Source organism: Rhinolophus ferrumequinum, chromosome 3 (assembly GCF_004115265.2).
Source record: "Rhinolophus ferrumequinum isolate MPI-CBG mRhiFer1 chromosome 3, mRhiFer1_v1.p, whole genome shotgun sequence".
Lineage (NCBI taxonomy): Eukaryota > Metazoa > Chordata > Mammalia > Chiroptera > Rhinolophidae > Rhinolophus > Rhinolophus ferrumequinum.
Window position 1 is genome coordinate 65,511,848 of NC_046286.1, and position 21,445 is coordinate 65,533,292.

General features: G+C 38.8%; 1 protein-coding gene across 5 annotated transcripts in view; it reads right to left on the reverse strand.

Annotated features, from left to right (window-relative positions):
• Nucleotides 1-4,972: 4,972 nt before the first annotated feature.
• HS3ST5 (heparan sulfate-glucosamine 3-sulfotransferase 5) overlaps nucleotides 4,973-21,445 on the reverse strand; it is a 252,880-nt gene continuing 236,407 nt past the window's right edge. For 4 of the 5 annotated variants that reach the window (XM_033094153.1, XM_033094146.1, XM_033094127.1 and 1 more), the window contains 2 exons: nucleotides 11,629-11,767; nucleotides 4,973-8,112 (listed from right to left, as the gene is read on the reverse strand). In XM_033094153.1, the coding sequence (XP_032950044.1) occupies nucleotides 7,182-8,112; nucleotides 11,629-11,735 (1,038 nt within the window). In that variant the 5' untranslated portion in view covers nucleotides 11,736-11,767 and the 3' untranslated portion in view covers nucleotides 4,973-7,181. Of the gene's footprint in view, nucleotides 8,113-11,628; nucleotides 11,768-14,251; nucleotides 14,552-21,445 lie in introns of those variants that run through there. The other variant, XM_033094161.1, reaches the window with a different exon arrangement.

The following is a 21,445-nucleotide window of genomic DNA, read 5'->3' on the forward strand; positions in this document are numbered from 1 at the left end:
GATGATGAAGGAGCATAAGCTGATCACACACAACAGCATTTTGTAAGTACTCTCTTTCCCCTTATTGCTTGTGTTCATTTGCTATGGTTAATGTAACGAATTACTACTCACTTAGTGGCTTAAGACATCACAAACTTACTAGTATTTCCCATTTCTGTAGGTTTAGAAATCCAACACAACTCTCACTGGGCTAAAATCAAGGTGTTGGCAGGACTGTATTCCCTTCTGGAGAATCTAGGGGAAATCCACTTCCTGAAGTCTGCTGTTATTCCTTGGCTTATGGCTCTCCTCCCTTCGTCTTCAAAGTCAGCAAAGCCACATCTCTCTGAAGGTCCCCAAAGTCTCAACACAGTTTTCCATTACTAACATTCCTCTGACTGTCCTCTTCTTCCATCTTCTAATTTAAAGACCCTTGGGGTTATATTGGGTCCATCCAGATAATCCAGGAAACTCTTTCCATCTCAAGGTCTCCACTTCCTTACATCTGCAAAGTCCATTTTGCTACGTGAGGTAACATGCATAGGTTCCTGCGATTGGAAAGCAAATATCTTTGAGGAGGATATTATTCTGCGAACCACCCTTTTACTGTCATTATGTTTCTTTAGGAATTGAGGAAATAAAGTTGTTTAGTGAATTACTACTATAATTATAATTTTCACCATGATAGAATCAAGATTGAGAGTTGTGGCAGATTGTTTGAAAATGGCCACAATGATTTCCTTGCCTGCATTCACTCTTATACAGTCCCTTCTCACATGGATCTTGGGCTTGACATACTTTGATCAGTGAGAAAAGGCAAACATAATGCAAGCAGATGGTTGAAAAGTGCTTGCACATTGGTACTTGCCCTCTCTTGCTACTCTTTACACCCCTCTGACTACCACGTGAAGAAGCCTGGGCAAGTCTACTAAGTGATGAGACAGACACACATGGCCCAGACACTGTTGTCACTCAGCCAACAGCCAAAACATTGGCAAGTGGCACCAACCAAGTAACAGCTCAAGCCACTCAACATTTCAGAGAGGCCACTTTATATCATCCAATCAACAGTTGATCCACCAGAAACCACAGGTGCATGGGGTAGGCCAGCAGAGGGGAGCCAAGCTGGGCCAGACCAGAAGAACTGCCCAGATGAGTAACAGAATCATGAGCTAAATGAGATGTTTATGGATAGTTGGTTGCACAGCAAAAGTTAATTACTTAGGGGGTAACAGTAAAAGGGAAGTCAAAGCTGAGAATTAGGTTGAATTGAAGGATAGTTCAGTGACAAAGGAATGGTGACAATATCTCCTATAAATAAAAACCACAGACACAAAGCTTTTTGGAGTGATCCTATGCATGAGAACAGCAGAGAACTCTGAGTCTGACCTTTCCTTACTCCTCCAACTTCAGGCCCCCGATTCTGTGATGTTTAATGTCACGAGGATGGATGCTCCAGTAATCACTTTCATCTATTGGTGCAATGTCATATTGAAAGAACTTAAACATCCACTATTCTGATTCTCCTGTTTTATTTAATAGGAAGCTGAAGTGCAAAGGCATGAATTGACTTGTCCATTGAACCCAGAAAATTTAACTTACATTTCTTTTGTTTTCTATGAAATAAATATATTCCTTGGATGATCTTGAAAACACTATTATTATACCTTACTTGCAGGAGAATGTTGTGGTCAGTTTTCTTCTGATTCCCATGTCTCCCGATATAGTTTCAGGCTTGGTGGACCTATAGTGAGAAGCTTGGTGGGAGGAAGACAAGATGACTCTTCCATGGTCTGCATACACAGAGAGCTGCCTCTGAACAGACATCCTTGCCTCAGTCTTGGGGTATAAATGAGCCAGGTATGAAGGATCCCATCAGCTGCAGCAATGCTACTGGCCAGCAAGAAAAGAGTGAGAGAACCAAAGAGTAAAGAAAGGTGGGAAGGAAAACTAATTTTATGGGCACCAATCGTTTGAAAGAAAACTTTTTAGAATAACTTCCCTTCTCCATTCTTAAACCCTTAGTTTCTAAGAATCAGCTGGGTGCAGATCCAAGGAGGCAGGCCCGACCTGGGTACCCAGCAGGGCCCCTCATCCTAGAGGATGGAGTGTGCCTGACAGATGGGGCTTGCTTAAGGCCTGAGAAGCTTTGGCAGGGTTTCCATTCTTATCTTTCATATTCTCTTGCATGTGATCTATGGTCCAGCTTTGCTGGACTTCCTAGTCTCTTTTCACACCTCACACTTTCAGTCTACTGTTTTCATCATTCTGCAGTATACTTTTCCTGCTTGTCTGCCTTATGAGATGCAATGATCTTCTTGTGCTTACTGTGTTTCCCTGAAAATAAGACCTAGCCAGACCATCATCTCTAATGCGTCTTTTGGAGCAAACATTAGTATAAGACCCAGTCTTATTTTAATATAAGACCAGGTCTTTAATATAATATAATATAATACTGGGTCTAATATAATATAATACCTAGTCTTATATTAATTTTTGCTCCAAAAGGCACATTAGAGCTGATGGTCCGGTTAGGTCTTATTTTCAGGGAAACATGATAGTTCAAGTATCAGCTCATTGAAGTCCTCCTGACTCCTCCAGGGTGATTTTGTTGTTCCCTCCTCTGGCTTCTGAAGTTTGACTCACCCATTCATACTATTTATTCTGCTTGGTGTGGTGACGCTGTCATCTGGTGTTGCTGGAAGATCTCACTTTTAAAGAGTTTGCATTAAATTTATTTTCAGGACCTAGTGTTAGATGACCTGACATACAGCAATTACAGGTTATTTTATAGTCTATGTCTAAACCTTTAGGGGACTTTCAGTGTGGTCTTACCAAAGAAACAATCTCTGGCAGGAAGTTTTGCAGTTGGCCTTAGAGAATCTTCTCTGGTGTCATTAAAGTAAAGGAAATGCAAAGCAGAATCATATGTATTTACAAAAGTTGTAGGTGAGCCTGAGGCAGGACAGCTCTTTGAAATAGTGTTATCAGCCTATTGGGAGCAATTCACCTTTTTGGTGAACTGTTTTTAAAGGAGGACGGACATGTACTTTTAGAAACAATAAACCGTTTTACCAACAGCTCCACAAGATCTGGAGACTGATATAGTTCACAAGATCAGAAGTGATAGAACTAGCCCAGTAAGGTAGCAAGCATGATGCTGCCTACTTAATATGACTGAAAGGGTATTGCTTTTCAACTGAGCTGCCTTTAAATAACAGACATTTGTTCCTGGAATGCCAATCGGGGCTTCCTATGGGAAATATATATTGCTATCAGTTAAATTCTGCTTTTTCAATTCCCCAGTCCATTTCTAATCATTATCAAATGGCACTCTTATTCCTAAAAGGTACAATAAAATGTAATTGGAGGGAAATCTTTAAAAGTGCACAAGATCAAGAAATTGTTTTTGTGAGATATGTAGTAAGACACCATTTATTAGAACCTTACCAAATGATCATATTTTGGCCTAAATTTTATCCTTGCACTAGCTATAAAAGAAAGGTTTGCTATAAAAATTGATAAACAGATGCTAGGGCACCTCAGTAACCTACTTAAGAGGACAGAATGTTTTTTAAATACTTGAGTAACATCAATTTGGAAAAAAAAATGACAACTAAGACGTTTCTTTTTAGTAAAACAGGGACAATTAGATTTTTTTTTAATATACTGTTAGTATAGTTTGGCACTTTGTCTACTAGGGAATAATTGCAATGAATTTGCTTTAAAATATTCTGTATTTTTTACCTTGTTAGCCCAAATTGCTAAGATTCTGCTGTACTTAGTCATTTTTAGGAGGACTGTTTTCAGCAAAGTTTTCCTTTTTTTATTTAAACTGTAGACTATTTTCTGAGGTGGAAAATGGCTGCTGAGTACGCAGAAAGAGTCCAAAAAACTTCAGCAGGAAGACACTACTTATGATTATTTCAAATTTTCTATCCTTGGAAAATTCTCACATTAGGCTTAGAAGGGCAATCCTATTTAGCCAACTGCTCATTGGACAAAGCAAAAGCTTATTGGCAGGAATAGACTGCGCTTGTTTTTAGTGCCCTCCATCCCTAGGCAGCAACACACCTCCAGTGTTCCCAGTAATACCCCCTTTTCCCTCCCAGGTCCCTGAGCTTATCTTCTAGCTGGGCCCTTGTACCAGGTGAAGCACCTCAAGCAGTGCTCTCATGAGGCTCCATCAGCTTTGATGGAACTGGACTGGCAGTTAATAATGACTATTCCTGCTGGTCCATCAGCACAAAAAGTACCAAATCTAAGATCAGATGTGATTATGAGGTGTTGACATGCCTTTGTTCCTTAGTCTCTCTCACTCTCTTGAGATTCTAATTCCTGTTTGTGTAATTGTAATTGGAATCCTCTGGCTTCTGAAATGATGTAGTTTCAGCTTTATGGTCTAGCAGAAACTTCACCATTGCTTAAACATTTTTTTCGTCTTTGCACCTAGAATAGTTTCACAAAGCCGTATGGTGGCACCAAGCCTCCGGAAAGAATACAACGTTTTCATGATGTAAAAGGAATCACTTATTAAAGAGAGCCCTAGCGGGGCTATTACAATGACCTGAAAATTCTTTTAGAGGTCCATTGCCTGTTTGATGACAAGAGGAAACATTTTTCTAAACAAGGAAGTTTCAACCCCTCAGTGGAAGTATGTTATTAAGTCATAGGATTTTTATTTCTCTCTACCTAGCTCAGTTAGCAGTAGCTGAGGTTGTTTTGTTGTTGTTTTTTTTCCTAGTGAAATGAAACCTGCCTCCAAAACCATCTTCCCAGGCCAGACTTCCTGCTTTAGTTCTCTGTGGGGAGGCTCTAAGGTTTCAAACAATTCTCAAACTTATTTAGGACGTGGAACAACTAGAAATCACAGCGCTTTTTTCTGAATGATGAAGAAATACTGGCTTATTGAGCTAAAAAATACCAAATTATAAGAATCAACGTAAGTCAAATAGAACCTTAGAATAAACTCTGATATACAGTTGGTAGCAGTAGTAAAGTTTAAGAAAAATTGGAATGTAAGAGATTATCACTGAGAAACTTCTATTCATTATTTTAATGAAATTAAAATTCCTCTGTGAGTCTAGAAAAAGATTGTTATTTTTCAATTTTACTGGTGGAATACCTACGCTGAGATTCTGAAACATCAGTGTTCCAAAGGGGCATAATTTGACAGTTACTGGTATAAAACTTATTAGTCGTATAGTGCTATAGGAATAGTTATAATAAAATTAATGATAATGTGTGATTATGTCCTTGAATGTAGTATTCAGAGAGTTTCCTCTGAAGGTTAGTTGAGAGTTGAGGCACAGCGAAATCTGATGACAGATTCCTTATGTTTGATTTCATTCATGGCTTAAGGGAGAAGTGATTGACATTTAGACCTGAGACTCTCACTCCGGAGTCATTGCACAGTGAGCAAGAAACTGGCCTGACAGCGTGTGCTTGTTCCATGCTGAGAGAACAGCATCACTGCTAATTGAAACAGCAGAGATGATTACCAAGCCTGTAGCTTGAGAAGCAATACACACCGACATTGGAGGGGAAAGGGCTTTTTACTTGTAAAAACGTTCACCATCAAATCACTGGACAGGATAAACAACTCATGGAGAAAATCAACACGTTTATACTCAAAAGGGAATCCATTGTAATTTGCTGATTTCTCTAGCCATGCTGAATGTGATACTGAACTAAGTCTCTCAAACATCTTCCACTGGATAGGCAACCATGATTGGGAAAAATCCATCTTTCTTTGTTTTTTTTTTCGATACGTCTTTCCATGGTTTTCTGAATTATATTTAAGCATACTATAGTGTATCTGATGTTAGCAAACACCCAATTTAGCATTAATGTCTCTGGATGGAAATATGAGCCATATATTTATGTTAGTAATAACAACGCTATTCAATTGGATCATTTCTGAGTAGATTGATAATATTTTCATCTCAAAGATGGAGTTCTGAGAGCTTGCATTCAATTTTGAAGCGTCAGCAACTTTCAGTACAGAGACCACACAAGTTTTCTCATCTTATTTTATTCAGTTTCTCTACTGGTCTGACTCTGATTAGAGGTTGAAATAAAATTGAGATTCTTCTATGCCTTGATCATATTAAAGCATTTCTTGTCTCTCTTCTGGCACAGCAGCAACTACAAGTAAATTAATTGTCATAGAGTTGTAGCAGAGCAGCACTCGTGTTCTTTGAGGTGGCTATTATACTAGATTTCCAGATGGTTGACTTTTATTTTTTTTAATATACTCAGCCTCACTTCGTAAATACATTTTCACAAGGGTACAAAAATCCAATGGAGAAGTGCATGTTTCCAGGTGTGCTCATATGCACACAAACAACTTCAATTTTGGGATCCAGCAGGGGACACATAAAACAAAATAAGTAAAAAAAAAAAAAAAAAAAAGTTGCACATAGAGTAATTTTAATCCATTCCATTTTTAAATACCACAATAAATTTAATTCTCACAATAAATTAAATAGCGATATTCAGTTTACAAAATAGAATTACTTAGTGTGAAACCAGTATTTACAATAATATACATATGTACATGACATTTCTCTTTGTTGACATAGAACATGGAAGTAAAAGGACGTGACTTTCCAATGTGTAATTGACATGCTACAAGTGACACCATGGTCTATACGAGAAAACAATAGTGCAAAATCACCACAGGAACTTTGGAACAATGTCAATTTATGAGATAAGACATTCTTTTAAATCATAAGAAAATAGTATTTTCTGTTTTCATGGCACCAATTCAGCATCTGAATTAAAGAGCCAGCTTTCCCCCAGACAAGAATGCATAACTGAATCCTCTGCTTCCTGAAGCTTCACAGCCATTGGTACATTTTCACACATTAATCTTTTGGCTTAAATCTATGAAAATGGTGGGTGACAAATTCTGACTCAAAGGAAGACTCTTTGAAAATAGCTGAAGTCACTTTCCCCTAATACCACCACCTCTTCTTTTAGTAAATAGCTTAAAAGATGCAACTATGCAGACAGCAAATTGTTTTTTGTAAATTTTCAGTAGAAAAGGAACTGATCTTATATTTGGTCACACACTGAGTATGTACAAGTATACATGGAAAAACGACTTGTATAGTTGTGTCTAGGAAAAGTGCATATTTTAATCTAGAGGAGACAATGTGTGTCTCCAGGCACAACACATAGTGTTGTATGACATTATTTTAGGGCCAGTTCAATGTCCTCCCAGTGATCTGGTAAAATTTTTGATTAAAAGGGTGAAAGAATTTGCGCAATTTGGTAATGACAGAGGGGTCCACCTCTGGATGAATGCGCCCCTTGCTGCCAGCCAGGCACTTATTAAAGATAATGTTAAATCTCAAGCAGTAAAACCCTCTGGTAGCATTGAAATATAAATTGTATTGACTTATTCTTGGGGGAAGATTTAGGAACTTCTCTACGAGCTGAAGTTCTGGCAGAGGTTCCGTGATGAGGCGATCTCCATCGACAATGTGAAATTGCTCAATTGGAAAGTATTTCAACCATCTTTCCAGATGTTTGGTGTAGATGCTGGTCCTTACCGCTTTGTATTTTGTGTTCACTTCGCAGGTATTAGGGTCAATTGCCAGCTTCTCAAACTTGTAATAAGTTTTATTCTTCCTCTCCTTCCCCTCTAGCACCTGAGTATAATCAGAAATAGCTCTTGTGGTTGGCTCCCTGACAATGATCAACAACTTGATGGATGAGTTCATTTTGTAAATCCTTTCCGGAACCTCCTCTGTGATAAAATATGCTGGGCTCTTTTCAATTGTGATTTGCTGAGGGTAGGAAAAAGGCATCTTTTTCCGATACCACTCAATCCCCTTGGCATAATTCTCATCATTGTCAAAAAAGTGGATTTCTTGAGAGGCTTTGACCACTGCCGGATGGAGATTCAGCATCTCAAGCAGGGCCCTCGTACCTCCTTTCCTCACCCCAATGATAATGGCCTTGGGGAGCTGTTGGACCAGGTCATGAAGGCGAACCTGCTCCTTGGAAGCATTGCCCTTCCGGAACTCGTGCAGCAGGCCACGCTTAAACTGCAGGGCACGGAGAGGGAATTCAGCCTGCCCACGGGCTCCGAATCGGCCTTCAATGGGGCAAATGGGTTGTAGCCTGCAAGTAACAGAGAGACGCTTTAAGAAGCTCATTACAACTGACTTCTCATTTTTCCTGATTCTCTACTCAGAGTAAGACTAAATGCATAAATAAGACCACTGTTTCCCAGCCTGATGCAATCCATAATGAACATATGTTTGAGAAATTTATTTTAAGCAACACTGTATTAAATGGAGCACATATAATTGATGGGATTTTTTTATTAGTGTTCCTTAAAATTTTTATTCACCAGGCACTTAATTGACTACGGCGTGTACTTATGTTCACAGTACAGGACAGACAAGTGACACCAGTCATACTAATAGCCTTTTAATAGCTCACCAGTTAATATCATTTAGAAAACGTGAAACGTGGAAGATTATAATCTTTAGCTGGGAGACTGAGGCCAGCCTTTTGGGTTTCGAATGGTATTATTTTTTTTTGCAGTTCAGCAGCACTCATATAATATGAAAGGAGGTCCCAGTCTCTGCCCTTGGGTATTTGCATCACCAACCTAAGAAATCCCAAAATTGGCACTTGCTAAGCTTTTCATTTTATAAGAATTTCTGCTGTTGGCCTTAGGGACAGCTAGATGAGTACTATATTTCTTCTGCCTCTCTTTTTCTTTCTATCTAAAGAGGTCGCGGTCATGTTTTTACTTGGCTGAATGTAGGAACAAACCCAATGCCATCAGCAAGTGCTGTATATCACCTGCCACACTTGGGACCAGAAATCAACAAGACCTTGACAGGGCCAGAAACCTCAGGTCCTCATTGCCAAGTCCGTTTAAATCAGTGATCAAGCTCAAGAACGAAGGGACGCAATAGATGGAGCCAGAAAGGAGGATTTCCACTTCAACATTGCCTTAAATAATGCATTTCTCAGAGAGAAAGGTGTAGTGACAATCACAATGTTATTCGCCTAGAGTGACTATTTAATTTCTCATGGCCAACATATATGGTAAATAAATTGAGTATTCCTTTTGTGTGAAGTCTGGAATTGAACTCAAATTCATTATAATTTTTCTAAGTTTATCTGATAAGACATTTTAGCCATCTTGGTAAAGGGTGTAATATTAGTAAAATGGCTGTTAAACTAATTCCTTCCACTGAAGCTTCCAGTTATCCTAATAATTTGGAGTCTATGTCTCCCTTGCTATGGCAATGAGGCTCTCTCTTGCTTTTCCCAAGAGACTCTATTGTACCTTTCTTATCTTTTGTAATGTTTATAATTAAAGGGAGAAGAGGAAAACCTCAGGTCATACCAATGTATTCTGCAGAACTGAGGAGAAAGGGTTTGGCCTGTGCTCTGTTTTAAACAGCTATCTATCCTAATGCTTAAGGAACAATATAAACATATTTTACTTTTTTTGTGGGGCTTGTCTTTTGTGATTTTAAAAACAATTCATGTTCACTGTAGAAAACATGAAAATAGGGAATACTATAAAAAAACAGGGTATACCACAGTTACTATTTTAGAGAAACATGATTTTTTAAAAAAATAAATTTGTTAACAGGATTCATGCTAGAGCTGTAAATGGAAGATATAAAAGTAGCAACACATACATAGTCAAAGATGTTTTTAATTGTGACATTGATTGAGATATCATAAATTCATTGAGAGCTCTCCTTGGGTTGGTTCTGTTTGAAAATTAAGCGCTAATTCCCTAAGCTTTCCATTGAATGTAATGGATGGACTTCTTTCCTATGCAAGTACAATGATGTTAGTGTCAACCTTGAGAGAATTGAGAAAATAGTCCATCAACTCCTTTCCTGTAGGACTTGATTCTCTCGAGGAACCCTGGCTGAGAGAGGCAGCAACAGACAAGTCTCTGCCCTTTTGAGCTAGAAAGGAATTTCCCTACCTCTAGGAAGGGCCACTTTCCTTCTTTCTTCCTCTTTCTGCCTTCTACCTTAGGACCTCATATCCTGCAGAACAATTGCTTGTGGGACTCCTTAACTCAAGATAGGAGAAAATATCATCTTACTCCCACTTCCTGAAGAGTAGATTCTGTGCATGGACCTCAGACCAAAACACATGGACTCTTAGGATTGAAGAGGACAGTAGAAGTAACTGAGCTCAGCCTCCTACCCAGAGAGTAGGGTCTTCAGATACTAAATAGGCCAAAATAGGAATGTGTCAATTTCGACATAATCTGCTCAAACTCTCAACTGACAACTTTTGAGAAAGCCTACCAAGCAATCCAATTCCTTCTAAAAGTTATCCCATGAGAGACTATAGATCAGGTTAAAAATAAAAAGAATCATCAACTAAATAACTAATGCATTAATGATTATTAGATCAATAACTCAATAAAAAGCAAATATAATAATTGGAAGCTAACTAAAGACATTGCGGAGAACTTGATAGGAAAGTATTTTTTGTGGACACAGGGCAATGATACCACCTCAAGGCTTTTCACGAATCACTGAGCACTACGTTTTGGGAACTGCTTGAGTCCTTGATAAGCTCTGGATTATACCATTTCCCATTGTTAGCAACTAGTGAGGAGAAAGTTTACTCAGGACTTTTAAATTGAAAAACATCCAAAAGGGTTCACTTTATTTGTCAAAATTGACACTCGCTGAGGGAAAATAAAGACCACTGCTAAATTATTTGTTAAATATCCCAGGTGTAAGATCTATAGATTAGAAAAGGAAAACTGTAAGGAAGATATTTTCATTTTAAAGTGTGGTTTCATTTTCATGGAAGATTAAGAATTGAATGTCTGGAGAACATACTTTATAGTCTTTCCAGTGCAACAGTTAATTTTAAAAGGCAAACAAGGAAGCTTCATGTTTCAGAAATTCACTTATCTATCCTTAACAATCATACCGGATGTGGGACAGCACAGAGGTGTTCAATGTGAAGCCAGATGACATCGCTGGGACTTGTGCAGGTCTAGCACCTCTCTACTGTTTGCTTATTTAGAGCCAACCCCTAGCTTTGTAAATTTCCTCTCCATGGATTTTCCGTTGCTTTCGGGGCAATTACTCTGAACAGCAGCCTCCTGGTCTGGTACATTCAGATCCTGGAAACCAGAGCTAATGAGCACAGTTAAAGCTCCCCAAGCCTGCAGCCATCTTTCCAGGACAGTGTATTCCAAACTTGAGCTCCTCTACAGGCTCGAACATAATTTTAACTTTCCTGGTAGCACATTAATTGTTCACTCATAAATTTCAAAATGAAGATACATAAATACCTCATTGCTATTTTGCTAGAGGTCAACAACCAGATGCACACAGTAAGCTCTATAAAATGATATTTTTACTGTACACGGCTTTATCCCTTCTCTGAAAACATGTCAATGCACACAGACTAAAAATGGATCTTGACGACAACCTTGGTTTGAGCAACTTGGATCTCTTTCTTTTAAAGATTCAATAAATCAAAATCAATACTGCAGAAAAGCATGCTTCTTGGGAATTTTGAAGGAGGAAAACAAAGGAATAGACTTAAAATTATGTCCTAAGGCAGTATCAGTCAAGAGACACTTAAATTCACATGGGCATAAATATGTATTTAATCACCTACCTATCCAAGCTCCCAACTCTGGCGACTAGATACAGGAGACTCCCAACGGCAAGGCTTCCCAGCACCAGGAGCTTCTGTCTCAGCCACGCCTGCTGTTTGAATAGCATGGCCCTCCATCAACCTTCAGGACTTCTGCAGCCTGAGAGATGGGGATAGAAAGGGACTCATCAGCAGTCGTCTCATATAGGCTCTGTCGATGGTCACATAGCCAAGCAGGGGTGGGAATACAGGTGATTAAGTGATGCCGCATGAAGAACAGCCCTCGTACCAACCTTGACAATGGTCATGGTGTAACGGATATTTAGCAAAACTTTCTTTTTCCTGGCCCATGTTATAAGATCAAATACTAAACCAGGGAGAAGATATTACCGTGTTTCCCTGAAAATAAGACCTGCTGGACAATCAACTCTAATGCATCTTTTGGAGCAAAAATTAATATGAGACCCAGTATTATATTATATTATATTATATTATATTATATTATATTATATTATATTATGCAGACCCGGTCTCATAGTAAAATACAACCCAGTCTTATATAAGACCTGGTCTTATAGTAAAATGAGACCAGGTCTTATATTAATTTTTGCTCCAAAAGACACATTAGAGCTGATGGTCCAGCTAAGTCTTATTTTTGGGGAACCACGGTAACTACGTAGACAGAACCTGCTAGGCAATGGTCAAATGAAATTAAAATGCATATATTCTGTAGGTATGGGTGTGCATATATGTATATATCTATTGTTGTTGTTAATTGCTCAAAAAATACTGATAAAATGAGCAACGTGAGGTTTATCAGCAGGGTGACTAGTAAACTGAAGGCTCTGCTTCAGAATAACAGGACGGATGTAGAAATTAAAATCCCAGTTTAATTTCAGTTGAGTTATCCTTTGGGGCACAATAATGACATAGTTTGCTTACATGTTTCTGTTTTGTTTTGTTTTGTTTTAGATGTGAATGGAGGAAGGGGGTAAGATCAAAAGCTATTTCTTTACTTCCTGAGTTTATCAATGGGTGATTTACCAGGACCTCCTGTGTGAAGACAGTAACTCTGAGTCACCTGATGTTTCTCTTGAAATTCTCCGTCCCTTTCTGAATTGGACTGACTGATTCTGAAAACATGCTCAGACTAGATGCGCCTGCTATGTGACCCCTTCTGGCTCTCAATGAATTTAAACATATTTGGTGATATGGGTCTTGCTCTTTCATCACGACAGAAGCTTACCTACAAACTTTGTATAATACTCATAACTGAAATAAGGCCAGCTGCGGAGTGTAAGTCCTACTAGTGCTATTATTAAATTTTGGAGAAAAATGCAAGCTTCCAATCCAGCCTTTCTTATTAAAAATAAATCCAAACCCCCTTTCAAGATAAGATAATTTGCTTCTTATTGAAACTCAAAATAGAAACCCGAGAAAAGGGACTACAGCAATGGGTAATGGTTAGAAATTGTTTTGCTGTAATTATGTCTCTATATTTGCTATGTAAAGATTTTCTCCATGCGAAAGGGATATACTAGGATTGGCTGATCTATTCATTTTCCTCAAAAGATTACTGAGCATGAATAGTGTTTCTGGCTATTCTACTAGGTTTATGGGGGACTCCAAAAAAGATCCTGAAGGAGTTTTAGCATTTGTAAAACTAATGATGTGATTAGGGAATCGTGAAACATCCAAAGAAAGCAACCTAATTTATGATAATGTGTGACTAAATGTTGGGGAAAGAAAATAAAGGAAATGGTCAGGGATGTGAGCTCCATTGGAGTTCCTTTTTTTTTTTTTTTTTGGTGGAATGTAGTATATGGTGCATGATTTAGTGAGGAGGTTGTAGGAGGGTATCCCAAAGGAGAGAGATAACAGCAGCATTCATCCAACACACAGCCAACAAATATTTATATGCCTATGTACTTGATTCTGTACTGGGTACTGTGGGATAGCAGCCACCATGGGAGTCTGTAGACTAGTGCAGAAAACACAGTAAACCAGTAGACAGAATTTACGCATACTTACAAGCTGTAATAGCAATGCAAATTACAGGATGCAGTGAGAAAGAATAACAGGAGGAACCTATTTCAGTCCTTCCTGAAGAAGTGACACTTGGGCTGACATCTGGAACATGAGCAAAGTGGGCAGGCGTAGGGTAAAGTGGGTTTCAGGTAGAGAAATCAGCGTTCACAAAAGTACTGAGAAGGGAAAATGCTTGGCTACTTTGAGAAGTCAGAAGAGGTTGGAGTGGCTGGACACAGCGATTGAGGGGGAGAGAAAGAGCTAAGAGCAAAAGTAAAAAGGAGGCAGTAAGGCTCTTTGCAGGGTCTGGGGGAGGTGTGGTTGACTTGGCATGGCTTGTCTTGTGTGTAGGTGTAATGGGGAAGAAAAAGGGGAGAAAATGAGGTGTATTGAAGCCTACTATGTGGCAAGGACATTGTCCAGGCGGTATTTCAGGAAATTCTCAGAAAAACCCTATGAATCAGATATAGTCATCCATTTTAAGGACAGGTAAAGTGAAGCTCAGATAATAATGTTCTCTACCTTGCCTGTGATCACACAACTGGCAGGTAATGTGACAGCAAAGGCATGACTTATGTAGGGTGATTCAGGGCTTTGCTGGGAGTCACTTTCCTACCTCCAAGTTGATGTCCAAAGTCCTGAATGAGAGGCACATGCCTTTAGCACACGGCTCTCATCCCTGCTGAAACGCACACTGTAGCAAGATGCAGAACAGCATGGCAGAAGGAAAAGTGGGCCCCAGTCCGCTAGTCAAATTCTCCACTTAGTAGCTCTGTGATCTTGAGGTGGCTACTTCGATTCTCTGGCCCTTTCGTTCCCTACCTATAAAATGGGGATACTCTTTGACCTCCCCATCCACAGGGCTGTATGTAGTGAGAATGAACAAAGGTTTCTACAAGTGACATTACTATACAAAAGTTTATTAATAATGCAGACTAACATACGGGATGTGTCATCTGTAAGTGTGAATGAATTTAATGTATATTCACGAAAAGTATCAGAGAATGAAAGCTATCACGTGGTGGAAGAGGGCCAGCTACAAATGGGAGAAGTGGGAAAAATAAAGGTAAAATGTGCTTGCCCCACGGCCTGTATGAGGGTCACCAGCCTCGTACAGAGGAGCAACTTGGAGGGAGGCTGGGAAGTTATCTGGCCTCCTTGGCTATTCAAACGCAACACCCACACTCTTCTGCTCAGAATTATACTACACAATGCTTGTCCACTTTCACCGGCTCATCGATCCATCTGCCTTTAGCTACAGTTCACCCTGTAAGGTCTGGGCTGTGACCCAGTTCCTGGGGAAGTCCTCTCCAGCTGATGCCCCAGTCCACCGTCATCTCCCTTCACGGAATTCTTGTTCTTGCAGGTAGGACCAGACAGGCATTCCATTGTTCATAAGTGTTAGATTTGTGGTAGCTGCTGTCTCATTCTCTGTGTATCTCTACCGCTCCTAGCAATGGGCTAAATCTATGAATTGACTTAGAAGGACGAGAAAGCTAACTGAAAGGCAGTGAGCCCAGACTCTGCCTGCTTTGCTCTGTAAGCTGGTGGTTCTCCATGGTGAACTTGCAGAGCCTTTAGAAAACACATACCTGATACCAACCTCAGAAATTCCAATTCAATGGGTCTGTATTAATTGCACGTCTGTATTTTTACAGTGGAGTGAATGATACACAAAACTTAAAATAATTTTTTACCGTCTTTTTCTTTTTCAGTTACCACAGTCAGTACACTTGCTCCTTAATTTCTTCTTGCCTTGTCCTGTCAAGGCACTTAGTGCCTCCCTTAATTCTTAATGTTTGGGTATGTCTCCCTGTTCATTTCCTATGGCTCATAGAGTCTGATTAATTTTCCTAACACAAGTTACTTTGTCCCTCATCTGCTTTTGGTTGTTCACTGGATCAAGTCCAATCTCTTCCTCTTGAAGGCCCAGGCCCTTCCTTCTGAGATCCCTTCTGAGTTTTAGTGGTTAGTTTCATTCCGTCTTATTACTCGTGAACATCGGTGTCTGTACCATTCAGGCTGGCCTCTTTACTGCTCTTCATACCCTTCTACTCTCATCTCTATGCTTTAGTCAGCTCTCTCACTGGCCTTCCATCTTTTCTATGTCTCTTTCTTAGAGACTCCAGATCCTATTAATATCTTCCTGGGGAGGGTGATCCTGATGGATGTGGAATTTTGGGGAAAAAACTCTGACCACTTCCATTGGTGGGTAGTAAATGGCTGGGTACATTGTGTAGATAATTACAGGACCAAAGGGTAGTAGCTGGGCTTAGAGCTAATACTTGGGAGACATTTGCATGTAGTGGGTGAGTGAAACTATAAAGTGACCTCATGGCTGAACTCTGATCCAGGGCGGCAGGCAGGAAAAAGAAAGAGGAAAAAAATCACTGGAGATGTGAAGGCTGCTAAGGAAGTAGTTTAAGATATAGGGGAATATCACAACAAAGCTAGCAAGCCTTCTACTGCAATGCATATGTCACCTGGTAAACCTTGTATTTATTAAACCTGACCGAATATGAAGTCATTATTTTTTCTACTGCCACTGAGGATCTTTCATTCTCAAAGGCTCCAATACTCCACCTATAGACTCTCCCTTTAAGAAAAGCCCAGTTATTACCATCGAGGTTTTACTCTGTAGAATACACTGCTACTGCCAGTTTGGCCTCTTTATGTCTCAGATGCTTTAAATACACCCACGGGGCCTCTCTCTTTTGGAGGCCTCGTTTCTCCAGCCTTTCGTGTGCAGGACTGGCTTAACTCCTCACATTGCCCCATCTACTTATGTCAGGTCCATTACACCCTCCAAAGCATCCTCATGTCCGCTATGCCGCTCAGGGCAACTACAATTTTTATATGAGATCTCAGCTAAGATGACTGAGTTGTCCATGGTGAAGTGCAAAGACTGGATTGGGAGTCAGAGACCCCGAGTCACATTTTGGTTTAATTTTTGTAATTGAAAATTTCTGAATTTTGGTATTCTCATCTGTAAAACAATGATAATGTCTATCTCACAGGGTTGTTATGACATGAGCCTTAAGTCAGACTCTGGGATAGAACTTTATGAACATTTGGGCACTTTTAAAAATATTAAGCTAAATTAATATTTTCAGGAGGCTGATAAATTTGTTCTTACAATTCATTTTAAAGAGGAAAACAATAAAATAATTGTAGTTTTCATTAATCGTATAATTGGATTATGAAAAATATAAGTCCATTTTCAATACAAATAACTTTTAATGGAAACTCCTATTAAACATTAGAATGCAAGATGGCACAATTATCAAAAACAAAAACAAGAAGTTAACACTTATCTTGTTAAGCTGCAATCCTTGGAATTTTTGAGAAATGAGGAAGACATACCAGTAGTTTCTAATGAGCTTCTCTAGGACACAGGAAATGAAATCTTATTCTGTTTTGTAATCAGTCTCAGATTACGTGCTAGGAGACAATATCTTAGCAGCCCCTGAATAAACCTTGCTCAGGAAAAACCAAAGATACTCAGTTAATTTAATATTCAAGATGCCTCTTTGGTTTTCTACAACATCGTGAAGTACTCGAGTGTCTACTAGGATGAAGTCTTAAAAACTGGGAATTGTTGCCTTCGGTCCAGGAATATAAGCTAAGGAAAAGCCACACCATCCAATCCTTGTGGACACTACTGTAAAACCAGGAGGGTTAATTCTTAAACACGGGAAGGTTAACTATTCCTCTAACACCAAAGTGCCTTCCCTTTAGCTCTGCCAGCTTTAATGCATATTTTAATAATCTTTCTTTAGAGAAATCATACTGGTAGTAGGCTATTTATATAAAGTGAAAGTTTTAAAAAAGTATATTATTTCTTTTTATTAAAAAAAAAGGTTACAGACCTACAATGACATTTAAGCCCTCCTTCAGCTCCAGTTTTTAATCTCTAAGTGATTTTCATTTTGTGTTCCAAGAACAGCATAATTATAGTTTTTCCAGATTACTAAAGCTTTAATAGACACGGTAACTTAGCTGAACAAAGCAGAGTGTCTAAATAACAGAGTATGTTGCCAGAAGCGACAAATTGTAAAGACATCTGGCTGTTTCTCCAAAGCAGCACTAAGCAAAGAAGAAAATGATTCCCAAGCTGAAACAGGAAATAAGGGAATTCAAAAATAATAATAATAAAGACACATTCGAATGCTGCTCAAAGATTTGTCGACATGGTTACCGCAAGCCCCTGGTACCAGTAAAAACAATAATAGAAACAATAGCAGCAAAGTTCATTAAAAATGACTGAACTTTTATAGCAGAATTATTGCAAGGAAATAATAACTGTCTTTTGAGTATTAGCTCATTTATCTGAGCAACAGCCTTATGAGGTGGACAGGAACTATGTTTATTGAGCACTAGGCTCTCTGTTACTTTCTTCCACATTTATTATCTCATGTAATACAACAGACCTGTGAAATATTATCCATTTTATTTTTAATGATGGAAACAAGAGCCGAGAGATGAGCAGATTATTTACCCAAGGGCATGTTTTTGGGAAATGCAGAAGGATGATTTAAATTCAGAATTATCTGACCCCAAAGAACATGGCCCCTTGATTGCAATGCCACTCATAGAGCTTTGGATGCTCACCTGGGAGACTCTTAATAAATACTTGTTTATTGATTGATGAGAGCAGACAAAACCACTTAACTCCAGCCAAATTACCTGCCATTGAACTTGGAAGTAGGGGATGAGGAGGTGAAAAAAAGAGTAAAAGAGGAAAAATGTTTCCATGGAGGGGCAGGTAAAAGGGGCCATTGGGTTGTTTGAACCTGATAAAAGGAAGGAAAAATATTAATAAGTAATGGTAATAATAACAATAATAATAACAATAATGAACAGTAATGTTTTTACAGAAAGATAATGTTTTTATAATTTACAAAGTGGTTTTTCACAGTCACCAGGCCATTTATAATTAAAATCAGCCAGAATAGTAGGAACCCCACTTGTTCTCCTGATAATTCAAGAACTTTTTTTTTTTTGATAGCTTTTATAGTAGGTGATCAAAGTAACACTGGTTTTGAATGCCACTTGATTCAGATCTCCATAAGATCTTGGCTAAATCCATCAATCACCTCTCATTGTAACCCCATCATACTTCCTCCCGCTCTTCCCCTCCTTGTCTCCACAAATGGCTCTCCTTCTGCCCACTGCATCACACAACCCAAAAATCTTGGAGTCCTTCATCCTTGGTTCTATTCCTTCCCTAACATCCAATCAGCCAGTGAAATGCTATCTCCAAAATACTATTAGAATCCATCCACCTACTTGTCTGCACTGTCATTTGTGACTGCCTTGGTTCACGTCACACTTTAAGAATGTCATGGGCCCCTAACTGGTCTCCCCACTATCAGTTTTGTCGCTGCCTCAATTTATTCTCTATGCTGATGCCAGAGTGCTCTTTCCAAATGGAAATTTGATCATGTCGCCTTCAGGCTTAATATACTTTAATGGGTCCCTATCATCATTCACATGTTTTTAAAAGACCCTTTACTCCTTTCCAAAGCAGCTTCACACAACCCCCAATGGCTATATGCACAAATTTCAGCACACAAGACAGCTTGTGGTTCTTTTGAATAGGCCACAGTCAGTTTTGCTTCAGGGCCAGAAGCATAACATTTCCATAGCCTGAAAAAAAATATCTCTGTGCCTGATTGATCAGGTCTGGGACACCAATAAAGGTATCCCAATAGGATACTAATAGCCTTTCCCATAGCGCTGCTGTTAGGAGTAAATGAGCATGTCAAGTAATTAGAACAGTGCTTACCTCATAGTAATATTCAATAAATGTTAGCCACGTCTAGTAATGCTTTCTTCTCTCCTCCTCCAGGCTTTGGTTTAATTCCTGTCTTTTAGATCTTAGGTTCCTTGGGAAAGTCTTTCTTAATCACTCAGGCTGGCTTACATGATCCTTCTATGTGTCACCACAGCGTGCGTGATTTAATTCTATTGCAACTGAACTGTAATTGCCTGTTTACTGTGTGTTCCTCTAACTAGAATGTTAAGTTCCATGAGGTTAAGGACTGTGCCTGTTCATTGTTGTATCACTGACATTTAGGGTCACAGATGCTCAGGAAATAACCGCTGAATAATCAAAACAGATAGAATGAACTTTGACTCTCCTAAAAGCTATGGCATCTGGATACCACATCTCTTTAAGTAGGTAACAGTGTCTTTGTATAGTACTTTGCAGATTTATGGAGCACAATATAATTGACTTCATTTTCCCACCATTTTATTTTGAAAAATTTGAATACATAATAAGTAATGATAATAATAACAATAATGAAAAGTAATGTTTTTACAGAAAGATAGTGTATTTATAATTTATGCAGTGTTTTTTAAACTAAGTTACCTGCTATTTGACCTTGGGTAAAGCATTTAAACTCCTTGCTCTTCTGTTTTTTCACCCAAGAAATACAAGGCTTTGAAACGGTTGAGTTCAGCAATCCCTCCTGGGTCTAACATTCTCTTATTCTAAGGGATTCCACCAGATTAGCACTAAATGAGGATTCTTATATTGAGCGATTCATGTATAAGGAAGTAAAGGCAACTGCAGTGGGTGGGAAATTAGTGCCCGAGGTAAATCTCAACTTTTAATTTCTTATTATCCCCTAGTTTTAAACAGTCTTGACCTCCTTCAGGATGGTTACATCACGTTATACTCCCTATTACTGTGAAAAACAATCCTCTCATTCTAAGACAGGAAATTTCCTTGAAAAGATACCGACACTTAAGAAAGAGTCTACTGATTAGTTTTCAATGTGCCCTGCTGTCAGAGAACCCAGAGGAATCACATTTTGAAAAAATTAACCAAGGGCAGCTGAGGAAAATTATCATAAAGAATTCACTTTTCTTCTATTATAATGATCACATAAGAGAGCTGTAATGAGAAAGAAACAAATGAAGAGGGGCACAAGAACAAGGGCATGGAAAGCAGTGTTCTGCACATGTCAAGTCGAATGCGAAGATAGGGGTGTAGATTAAGAGGAAAATGGACACCATTTGTTAGTAGATTAAGCAGAAAATGTATCAGTCAGGGTGCTCATAATTGCTCTATCAAATCGCTAAGGAAGCTATTTAGCTCTTTGTTTCTTCGGTTAACCATGAAGGGTCAATGTTGGAACTGAAAAGGAAAAAAAAGTTGATAAATTATACAAAACTACAGAGTTTATTACTGCTCTGTGCTTAGTGCTTCTCCTCCTGGGAATTACTGTAGGAACAGCTCTGAGCACATTCCAAATTTTCAAATGGGTTCTCGGTTTCTTCCCTCCATTCAGCTTTTGATATCATGCATACATAATTTATCGCAGCTACCATTATTGCCTTAGCTTGAGTAGTCCTCTGGCACTCTGTATGCAGAAGGATACTCATTTTGCATTTGTAATGACCAAACTTAAAAAGAACCAGTTAATTCTGCTTCTGTTCAGGGGTCTCATTTAGTAGAATGATGTCTTAAGGAAAGAGATGGGAACTGAATTTTATTTTGACATGGAATCCCAATTACTCTTAATCTCAGCATCTCATTGGTACAGGAAACTAATTTTTCTCCTAAAGTTTCTTTTTACTTCATTAAATAGATGTTGGGAGTTTAGTAAATTTGTCCTGCTGGTGAGTTTCAGAAGCAGAATCTTTCACACTCTAATCCTGTTTATATAGAAAAGTGTAGTTGGAGAGTTAATAATTATACAGGTAATTAAGTAAATATACATGGTCCAAACAGATCATTCCGGTAAGTTAGGCTCATGCGCTGAAAGAGGTCAAGTTAACTGGATAAGTTCTTCCCTCT